Consider the following 12,005-nt stretch of genomic DNA (forward strand, 5'->3'; position numbering starts at 1 on the left):
AGTGTCATATACTCAGATCGACTTGCTTTTTAATTGCATGTTCTTTGTATTTGCATTAAACCAGCTGACAAGTGTCCATATTTCTACCTGCATTTTCAGCCTATTCAATGAAGGCTTTCTGAGAGTACACGCTTATATTAGTAGGCCAATACTTGGCTAAACCATGTAGGCCAATGTTTTGCATAAATGTACTGTCATACTACTTGTAGAATTGTTTTTAGGTTGGAATGGAGGTAGCAGCCTGCTGTAACACTACCAATTAAATATTCTGGTGAGAGCTTGGCTGAGCAGTGACAGCTAAATGAGTGTCAAAGAGAACGATATGCTGGGATATTGTGTTGAAAGGAGTGCTCCCTCTACAATGGTGGCATTGAATTGTTTCTGTAGCTTAATGAACTTCATCTGCATAACTTTGGGTAAGGAGAAAGTAAATTGTGGCACATACTCCTATACAGTTGCTGTATTATTGTATAGCGTCGGGGTTCTCAATTGGAAAGAGCCTCATTGATGGTGTGTTTTGTCTCTGGAGTCCGGACATTGGAAATTTAGTAGCCTATGCCCCCAGTGGACTCAACCGTGTGTTGAGGTTGTTTTCTCTTACCACTGGTTGCTAGGCTCAGCAGGCTTGTGTATCTTCTAGCGTCTCAGGAGAGGAATGGGCAATTCCATTCGCTCAGGAAATCTGCCACAGCTGGTGTCAGATATGATTCCTTCTGTGGCTATATGAGGGTGTTGATAACAATCACTATATCATCATTGTGTCTTCCTTTATGCCCAATTTGATCCCAAAGCAGTCTTAAATAGCATGATCAAATGCATCAGTATGCATTTGGAGGACAAGGGCCTAATTCAACTGGGACAGGAATAAGTTCAGGGGTGTTTGACATCCACCCCCTCTAATTGATCAGGATAATGTCTTGCGTCAGTCATTCCATTTGACAGCAATGTTTGCGTCACTTGGCTTGACCAAATGACACTGTGTTGGCTGTCCAAGCTCCTGTGAAATATAGCGGGACTAAAATCTGTAGCGTGGCCATACAGCTGAACAGTACTGTTTTCATCCTGGGAAAGTAAGTAAGGCTGAGCGAAGCGGATGTTGGTGAGTGCTTCTTTGGTGGTAGCTGCCCAACAGTTCAGCAAGTGCAAACTTTCTCCACCTATGGTCTTCATAATCCATCTATTGTGCTCAACCTGTCCTCTCTGTTGAGACCAAACGCATCTTTTGTGCAAGCTTTTGGGGATGTAATAAAGAAAAAATTAATAAAAGAATGTGTGCCTATAAAAGCTATTGCAACATTGTAGTAGAACAGAAATTTCCTCGAAGTCTTTGTTAGTCTAGCAGAGACTGGATTTTTCATCTGTTGTATGCGCACACTTATGAGCACAGAGGCTGATTGGGGCTTTGGTTACTTGTCAGATGTCAGTCACAGGAAATATACACCTTTGTTTTGCTCGAGTCATTAAGCCTAGGTGCTGAATGTGTGTTGTCATGATTCATGCATTTAAACAGATTGCTGGACTATAGGGTGTGAATTACTTGTTGCAGTTAATTGTACTTTCTTGTGCTATCAGGGTAGCGACGGAGGTTGCTAATGCATTGTGCCTAAGAAGAACACCTCTAAGCCATGTACGATTTACCATGGGATCTCATCTATGCTGCCCAGTTTCCATTTTAATGGAAAGGAGGGAGTCCGAGTCCCCCTGCTCTTCTGGAATGTGCACTGACCTTCCATTGCACTTTGATCACTGTGAATTCTGACATTATCAACATACTGGCTCATGCAACTATGTTCCTTTCTCTGCACCTTCCTTGTTCCATTTCATTTCCTCCAGACTCCACGGTAGGGCTGGGCGATATGGCCTAAAAATCTGTATTTTATTTTTTTTTCAAACATATGGGCTATTCACAATGTACACTATATGACCAAAGGTATGTGGACACCTGCTTGTCAAACATCTCATTTCAAAATCATGGGCATCAACATGGAGTTGGTCCCCCTTTTGCTGCTATAACAGCCTCCACTCTTCTGGGAAGGCTTTCCACTAGATGTTGGAACATTGCTGTGGGGACTTGCTTCCATTCGGCCACGAGCATAAGTGAGGTTGGGTACTGATGTTGGGCGATTAGGCCTGGCTCGCACTTGGCGTTCCAATTCATCCCAAAGATGTTCGATGAGGTTGAGGTTCGGGCTCTCTGCAGGCCAGTCAAGTTCTTCCACATGATCTCGACAAACCATTTCTGTATGGACCTCGCTTTGTGCATGGGGGCATTGTCATGCTGGAACAGGAAAGGGCCTTCCCCAAACTGTTGCCACAAAGTTGGAAGCACAAAATCGTCTGGAATGTCATTGTATGCTGTAGCGTTAATATTTCAATTCTATGGAACTGAGGGGCCTAGCCCATTGTTCCTCCTATACCAAACTTTACAATTGGTACTATGCATTGGGGCAGGTAGCGTTCTCCTGGCATCCGCGAAACCCAGATTCGTCCGTCGGACTGCCAGATGATGAAGCGTGATTCATTACTCCAGAGAACGTTTCCACTGCTCCAGAGTCCAATAGCGGTAAGCTTTACACTAGAGGTCGACCGATTGTTTTTTTTCAATGCCGATACCGATTTATTGGAGGACCAAAAAAAGCCGCTACCGATTAATCAACCGTTTAAAAAAAATTTTTTTATTTTTTTTATATATATATTTGTAATAATGTCAATTGCAACAATACTGAATGAACAATGAACACTTCTATTTTAACTTCATATAATACATAAAATCTACTTAGTCTCAAATAAGTAATGAAACAGGTTTGGTTTAAATAATGCAAAAACACAGTGTTGGAGAAGAAAGTAAAAGTGCAATATGTGCCATGTAAAAAAGCTAACGTTTAAGTTCCTTGCTCAGAACGTGAGAACATATGAAAGCTGGTGGTTCCTTTGAACATGAGTCTTCAATATTCCCAGTTAAGAAGTTTTAAGTTGTAGTTATTATAGGACTATTTCTCTCTATACCATTTGTATTTCATAGACCTTTGACTATTGGATGTTCTTATAGGCACTTTAGTATTGCCAGCCTAATCTCGGGAGTTGATAGGCTTGAAGTCATAAACAGCGCTGTGCTTCAAGTATTGCGAACAGCTGCTGGCAAACGCAGGAAAGTGCTGTTTGAATTCATGTTTACGAGCCTGCTGCTGCCTACCACCGCTCAGTCAGACTGCTATATCAAATCAGAGACTTAATTATAATAAACACAGAAATACGAGCCTTTGGTCATTAATATGGTTAAATCCGGAAACTATCATTTAGAAAACAAAAGGTTTATTCTTTCAGTGAAATACGGAACCGTTAGGGTTGCCACCCGTTCGATAAAATACCTAAGTCTAAATATTGCTGTTACATTGCACAACCTTCAATGTTATGTCATAATTATGTGAAATTCTGGCAAATGAATGATGGTCTTTGTTAGGAAGAAATGGTCTTCACACAGTTCGCAACGAGCCAGGCGACCCCAAACAGCTGCATATACCCTGACTCTGCTTACACTGAACTCGAGAAGTGACACAATTTCAGGCACCACATTGATTATATGCAACGCAGGACAAGCTAGTTAACCTAGTAATATCATCAACCATGTGTAGTTAACTAGTGAATATGTTAAGATTTATTTTTTTATTTTTTTTATAATATAAGTTTAATGCTAGCTAGCAACTTACCATGGCTCCTCGCTGCCTGTACTAGCGTAACAGGTGGTCAGCCTGCCACGCAGTCTCATGGATTGCAATATAATCGGCGTCCAAAAATACCGATTGTTATGAAACCATTGTGCATGGTGATCTTACCCTTGTGTGCGGCTGCTCATTCATGGAAACCCACTTCATGAAGCTCCCGATGAACAGTAATTGTGCTGACGTTGCTTCCAGTGGCAGTTTGGAACTCTGTAGTGAGTGTTGCAACTGAGGACATTATTTTGATGTGATACGTGCGGTCCCGTTCTGTAAGCTTGTGTGGCCTACCATTTTGCGGCTGAGCCGTTGATGCTCCTAGACATTTCCACTTCGCAATAACAGCACTTACAGTTGACCGGAGCAGTCTAGCAGGGCAGAACATTTTACAAACTGACTTGTTGGAAAGGTGGCAGCTTATGATGTTGCCACGCCTTCCCTGTAGCTCAGTTGGTAGAGCATGGTGTTTGCAACGCCAGGGTTGTGGGTTCGATTCCCACGGGGGGCCAGCACAGAAAAAAAAAATGTATGAAATGTATGCATTCACTACTGTAAGTCGCTCTGGATAAGAGCGTCTGCTAAATGACTAAAATGTAAATGTAAAAAATTTAAATCACTGAGCTTTTCAGTACAGGCCATTCTACTGCCCATGTTTGTCTAGGAGATTGCAGGGTGCGTGTTTGATTTTATACACCTGTCAGCAACGTGTGTGTGTGTGTGTGCTTGAAATAGCTGAATCCTCTAATTTGAAGGGGTGTCCACATACCTGTGTGTGTGTGTGTGTTTTTTAAATCTAAATAAGCTTTGCAAAACAATTAAAGGTCAAACAGTCAGCAATAATCTAATGAATTGAGGGCTTGTGAAGTTACCTAGGTTACATTTAAGCCTTCCACAACCACAAGATCCACTAATTATTTTGTAACAATAGTTTAACCAGCTTTTTTGCAATAATCACTAAACTGGCTTTGAAGTCTATGAAAATGCCCTTTTTTATCATTTTTTTACAAATTGAACTTGTTGAACCAATTATAATGCACAAATTACTAATAATGACAGTTCTTGTAGCAAGCATTATAGAAAATTAACAATCTCTCAAGCGCAAGCTCACGTGCCCGTGAGTAGCCAGCTAATTTCTATTTGAAGTTTAGCCAACTTGGATCTATTTGCTAGTTAAAAGGTAGGACAGTTGAATTGTTATGAACACACCCTTCTGTCCATCTCTAGCTGTTTGAACAGTTTGCTAGCCTGTCCACTTTGTTCAGATGTGTTAATCAACTGTTGTTTTTTCTCAATGAGAACGAGTTGCCAATTCTTTATATAATTGTGTTTATTGCACATTTATAAGACGCATACTAGACTGCTATTATGAAGGTGTTCTGCGGAATTGCTGCTAGCGGTACAGCAATGCTGTGCGTGAGAAATTGAGCCTTCATTTTCCAGAATCAATGATAATGTCTACTCCCATTTTAGTGTCTGCTCTGCGCGCAATTACAAAGTGTATCGTTAAAGGGGAATTGACTGACTCTGTTGGACCAAACCTCGAATTGAAACTGCTTATCAGAGGAAGAAGTGATCTCTAATATTTGTTGTTGGGGGTGGCAGGGGGAGGGACTGGGTGTGTGAATGAATGGGAAGGTGCATACAGCCTACAGTCATTGCACACAGCAGAGAAAGAAAGATGGAAACAGCCGAGACCAAAAAGACATGAGAACAAGCGGACAAACGCTCATAAAAATGAATAATATATAAGAACTTGATTCTTGTGATAAAGGCATTTGGAATATCGCGCAAAAACATGCATGCAAATGAATTTGATCGCCAAGCCTTACTCCATGGTGCTGCTAACTCGACCTGACATTTTTCTCAGGGGGTGCATGCTTCTATACATGTATAACTATACGCTCACCTGCCAGTTTATTAGGTACACCACCCTGTTCCCGAAAATGGATCGATCCTACAGACAGTGAGTCACGTGGCCATGGCTTCCAATATAAAGCAGGCATCAAGACATTCAGTTACTGTTCGATTGAACGTGTGATTGTTGGTGCCAGGCGCGCCCGATCCAGTATCTCAGAAACAGCTGCCCTCCTGGGCTTTTCACGCAAGGCAGTGTCTAGGGTTTACCGAGAATGGTGTGACAAACAAAAAACCATCTAGTCAGCGGCTGTCCTGTGGGTTAAAACTGCTTGTTGATGATAGAGGTCAAAGGAGAATGGCAAGAATCATGCAGGCCACAAACGGACAAATAGCAGCGCAGTACAATTGTGGTGTTCAGAACGGCATCTCGGGAAGCACAACTGGTTGATCCTCGTCACGGATGGGCAATTTCAGCACACGACTACACCGTGTTCCACTCCTATATGCTAAAAACAAGAAGTGGATCCAGCGGGCAAACGATCACCAACACTGGACAATTGATGACTGGAAAAACATTGCCTGAAACATGACAGCGAGTTCAGTTTACTTGAGTGGCCTGGTCAGTCCCCAGACCTCAACCCAATAGAGCATCTTTGGGATGAAATGGAACGGGCTGTTGGCAGCATGACTGTACCGCCATCCAATCTGCAGCATCTGCGTGATGCCATCGCGTCAGCATGGACCAACATCCCTGTGGAACGTTTCTGACACCTTGTAGAATACCCCAAATAATTCAGGCTGTTCTGGATTGGTGTACCTAATTAACCTGCCGGTGAATGTAAGTTAATTATCTAAGATGTGCCACATTTAAGTTGTATCCAGCTTAGGGCTCCAGCTATGCATTTGGTTTTCTAAGGGGCTAGATGTCAAGATAAGGCTTGTTGGTTACAGCAGAGACAATCAATTCCCTCCTGGATTAAGGTCATGTTGCCTAAAAAAATATATATTTTTTTTTGTTTAAAGAAATAGCACCATTTGTGTGCACTTACGGTAATACCGTATACCCTGGTATTGGAAAAAGTATTTGATGTGATAACATAACTGGTGTTATTATTGGATTGTCTGTAATCTGTTGGACCTTTTTGTGTGTACAGCCTTTATATTTTCCCTAGTTCTAAGAGGGTCTCTGCTCTGTCCATTTAGCAAGTGCATTCTTTTTTCAGTAACAGCGTCAGCTCTGAGGCGGCTAGATGCAGAAAATGGCTTTGTTCAGCAACTAATTACTGTCATCCCTCTTGCTATAACTGCTTAATTACATTATCCATGCTAACAGATAAGAGCCATGCTTCTTTTGAGATGGGAAGCCATAAAACACCTCTTCTCTGCACGCAGGAGCCAGCGGTAATAACTTTCCGTTTGTTCCTGGCATAGTGCGCGTGATGGATCCCCTGTTGTGGTGGTGGTGCATTAACACATACCCCTCTCACAAGGCCCTTCACTGCAATAAACAAGGCCTCTTCCAGACCCACTGCTGGTGCCAGGCCCTTGACCTTGTTCTGCGTACTCCAGCCTGCCCAGGGTTTCTCTTACATTCTCTGTCACTCTGCTGTGTCTGACTGTAGTACTGTAAGTGTACACTTTCTGAATGTACTACACTAGAGTGTAGGCCGCAGTGTTAATTGCTTTAACTCGGGTGTTGAAAGTCAAACGTGTCATTGCTATAGGGGTTTCTGAAAGCAGGAAGTAGAGTTTGTTTAGCACACCCAATGACGCCTTTGGAATGCCGAGATCTGTTGGTCTTTTGTCGTACAAGTCACTTCATATGACTTGGCACCTGTGTTTGATGTGTAGTTATTACACATTCGTAGTTTCCCCTCAAGGGAGACCGCATATCCATGGCTCTCATTGTGCCAGTTTGTTACTTCTTTCTTTACTGAATCTTTAAAGCTAAAAGCCTATTGAGCAATTTTGTCACACTATCTCTTAACTGCCAAGAGAGCAATCCTTCCTCTGTGTTTCTGGATTTCTCTCACACCACTGCTAGGCTCATCCTCACTAGCAGACAGTTCATGAAGGATTGTGATGCAGCTCAGTGCTCATGCACCATTTACCCAACGAATTCCTGCAGGGTTTTAACGCAGACTTTCTAAACCCAGAGGCGCAACATTGTGAGACTTCGGGAACGCTTGCGAAACGGAACAAACAGACCAGGCCGTGGCTTGAGAATTCAATGAGGGGAAGTGAAGTTCTTCCTTGGTTGTCAATTTTCTCGAAGTCTAAAGGCATCCTAGATTATAGAAAATGTCCTAATTAGTTGAACATGTTATTACTTCAACCTTGTGAGTGACAAACTGACACGTTTTCATTTTTGTCAAAAACGACTTTATATCGAAGGGGTGCCTTAGATTTGACGGCCTGCACATGCGCCGTTCAGTGCGAGACGACCGTTAGACCCGATGACGTGTTTCTGCGGATGAGCTTAGCTAGCCAAATTTACCATGACATCGCCTACAAGTGTAATCGGGGAGAAGCAGTTTTAACCTATCTTCATACTGTACTCTTGACTTAGTCAAGGTCTCATTTACCTGTTTGTATATTTGATCCTCTGAAATGGGCATGAGACTGATTTAGTCAACTAGTGTACAGATCCAACATGCAGGCTTCTTCTTCTTGACCAGAGGCCACTGGATTGTGGTAGTTGTGTGCACATACAGACTAGTTGGTCAACCTGCTGTACCTTGCAGGCCTCTGAGACCACAAGCTGTGGTGAATGTTATACCACACAGGAAGTGTACTTATCAAATAGGAAGTAGTACAGTGTATTTGTCATTATCATCTTGCCGCCTACCTATAAAATCAAATCCCTCTATCTCTGAGTCAGACACATATCATTAATGGGGTGAGAGATTAGACAAGCATATAATCATTTAATTCTGAATGCATCCTCTCATGGAGCAGCATTCTTGTTAGAATGGGAGTACATTAGTAACATCAGAGGCACGGTACTGTGAGTTCCCTTGTGTTTGCCAGGTCTGTACCTGGCTGACGTTTTAGAAATGGGGCACAGTGCTCCTATTATTATTCATCTGTCTGGCTGCATGTAAATACTGGAGAATGTAGTCTCACCGCCAAGCATGTGCCCCTTCAATATTTAATCACCCTTCACTGGTTTGAAACCTTAGTACTCTCTTCACAAGCTTCTGAGCAAGGAATTCTCCATTTACTTGTCACATTTGAGGCTGTACTCGCAGAACAATGCTAATTTGCTATTCAAATATTTTTCATCACATAGGCTACCAAAAAATACCATTACAGGAGTATGCATTTATCTTATAGAATGAATGAGCACCCATGGCTTCCTAATGATAACCATAATGAGCTAGACAGAAGTGGTGGTCAGGTGATTTTACTAGCCCCCCAGCTACGTGCACTGTAACTCAGAAATGCATACAGACAGACACTCTGTGGACCCACCATCACCCCAGGCATTTTTCTTTCATTCGTGTTAATGGATTTGTCCTCTTTATTTACATCTGTAGTAAAGCCTTAAGCAATACAAATGTTGGAGAAACAAATAAGTTACTCATATTATTGTCATTTTTCCCCACCATACTTTCATAATGACACAGACCTACTTTCACCTAGCGGCTGTCAGATTAGAATATGACTTTGCAGTAAGGCCACCTGTGCCAAATGTTTAGTTTCTCCGTGTTTTCCAGAGGATGCCAGCGCCGATCAGACTGCGGGAGCTGATCCGGACCATCCGGACGGCTCGGACCCAGGCAGAGGAGCGTGAGATGATCCAGAAAGAGTGTGCTGCTATACGCTCGTCCTTCAGAGAGGAAGACAACACTTACCGCTGTAGAAATGTGGCTAAGCTACTCTACATGCACATGCTGGGCTACCCAGCGCACTTTGGGCAGGTATGTTTAAAAAGAACACTGTTCTTAATTTATTAATCTACATCTGTGAATGTCTTGTTGTTTCTGGCAGTGAATGTGTCTCTCGCTGAAGAGAGCAGTTTTGTGAATGGATAACTACAGCTCAGCGTTCAACACCATAGTGCCCTCAAAGCTCATCACTAAGTTATGGACTCTGGGACTAAACACCTACCTCTGCAACTGGATCCTGGACTTCCTGACGGGCTGCCCCAGGTGGTAAGGGTAGGGAACAACACATCCGCCATGCTGATCCTCAACACGGGGGTCCTTCAGGGGTGCATGCTCAGTCCCTTCCTGTGCTCCCTGTTCACTCATGACTGCATGGCCAGGCACAACTCCAACGCCATCATCAAGTTTGCCGATGACACAACAGGCCTGATCACTGACACTGATCACTGACAACGATGAGACAGCCTATAGGGAGGAGGTCAGAGACCTGGTCGTGTGGTGCCAGGACAACAACCTCTCCCTCAACATGATCAAGACAAATGGTGGACGACAGGAGAAGGAGGACCGAGCACGCCCCCATTCTCATTGACGAGGCTGTAGTGGAGCAGGTTGAGAGCTTCAAGTTCCTTGGTGTCCACATCACCAACAAACTATCATGGTCCAAACACACTAAGACAGTTGTGAAGAGGGCACAGCAAAGCCTATTCCCTCTCAGGAGACTGAAAAGATTTGGCATGGGTTCTCAGATCCTCAAAAGGTTCTACAGCTGCACCATCGAGAGCATCCTGACTGGTTGCATCACTGCCTGGTATGGCAACTGCTCGGCCTCCGACCGCAAAGCACTACAGAGGGTAGTGCGTACGGCCCAGTATATCACTGGGGCCAAGCTTCCTGCCATCCAGGACCTCTATATCAGGCGGTGTTAGAGGAAGGCCCTAAAAATTGTCAAGGACTCCAGCTACCCTAGTCATAGACTGTTCTCTCTGCTACCTCACGGCAAGCGGTACTGGAGTGCCAAGTCGAGGTCCAAAAGGCTTCTTAACAGCTTCTACCCCCAAACCATAAGACTCCTGAACAGCTAATCAAAGGGCTACTCAGACCCCTCTTACGCTGCTGCTACTCTGTTTATTATCTATGCATAGTCACTTTAACCTCTTACATCTAGATGTTCCGCTAGCAGAACACCGCTCCAATATCCAATGATAGGGCGTGGCGCGAATTACAAAGTCCTCAAATCCAAAAACTTCCATTTTTCAAACATATGACTATTTTACACCATTTTAAAGACAAGACTCTCGTTAATCTAACCACACTGTCCGATTTCAAAAAGGCTTTACAACGAAAGCAAAACATTAGATTATGTCAGCAGAGTGCCCAGCCAGAAATAATCAGACACCCATTTTTCAAGCTAGCATATAATGTCACAAAAACCCAGAAGACAGCTAAATGCAGCACTAACCTTTGATGATCTTCATCAGATGACACACCTAGGACATTATGTTATACAATACATGCATGTTTTGTTCAATCAAGTTCATATTTATATCAAAAACCAGCTTTTTACATTAGCATGTGACGTTCAGAACTAGCATACCCCCCGCAAACTTCCGGTGAATTTACTAACAATTTACTAAATTACTCACGATAAACGTTCACAAAAAGCATAACAATTATTTTAAGAATTATAGATACAGAACTCCTCTATGCACTCGATATGTCCGATTTTAAAATAGCTTTTTGGTGAAAGCACATTTTGCAATATTCTAAGTAGATAGCCTGGCATCACAGGGCTAGCTATTTAGACACCCAGCAAGTTTAGCCTTCACCAAACTCCGATTTACTATTAGAAAAGTTTGATTACCTTTGATGTTCTTCGTCAGAATGCACTCCCAGGACTTCTACTTCAATAACAAATGTTGGTTTGGTCCCAAATAATCCATAGTTATGTTGAAACAGCGGCGTTTTGTTCGTGCGTTCAAGACACTATCCGAATGGTAAATAAGGGTTACGAGCACAGCGCATTTCGTGACAAAAAAATTCGAAATATTCCATTACCGTACTTCGAAGCATGTCAACCGCTGTTTAAAATCAATTTTTATGCCATTTTTCTCGTAAAAAAAGTGGTAATATTCCGACCGGGAATCTGCGTTTAGGTAAATAGACGAAAGAAAATAAAGCACGGGATCGACTCGTGCACGCGCCTAAGCCCATTGTCCTCTTATCGGCCACTTGCCAAAAGCGCAAATGTGTTTCAGCCTGGGGCTGGAATGACATCATTCAGCTTTTTCCCGGGCTCTGAGAGCCTATGGGAGCCGTAGGAAGTGTCACGTTACAGCAAAGATCCTCAGTCTTCAATAAACAGAGACAAGAAGAACAAGATCTTGTCAGACATGCCACTTCCTGTTCAGAATCTTCTCAGGTTTTTGCCTGCCATATGAGTTCTGTTATACTCACAGACACCATTCAAACAGTTTTAGAAACTTTAGGGTGTTTTCTATCCAAAGCCAATAATTATATGCATATTCTAGTTACTGGGTAGGAG

The 12,005-nt window shown here is 42.9% G+C and overlaps 1 protein-coding gene across 4 annotated transcripts in view; it reads left to right on the forward strand.

The window, feature by feature from the left end:
- Nucleotides 1-12,005, forward strand: part of LOC115167252 (AP-1 complex subunit gamma-1) — a 31,968-nt gene that overhangs the window by 1,524 nt on the left and 18,439 nt on the right. For 3 of the 4 annotated variants that reach the window (XM_029721476.1, XM_029721475.1, XM_029721473.1), the window contains exon 2: nt 9,293-9,496. In XM_029721476.1, the coding sequence (XP_029577336.1) occupies nt 9,296-9,496 (201 nt within the window). In that variant the 5' untranslated portion in view covers nt 9,293-9,295. The remainder of the gene's footprint in view (nt 1-9,292; nt 9,497-12,005) is intronic. The other variant, XM_029721474.1, reaches the window with a different exon arrangement.

Source organism: Salmo trutta, chromosome 29 (assembly GCF_901001165.1).
Source record: "Salmo trutta chromosome 29, fSalTru1.1, whole genome shotgun sequence".
Lineage (NCBI taxonomy): Eukaryota > Metazoa > Chordata > Actinopteri > Salmoniformes > Salmonidae > Salmo > Salmo trutta.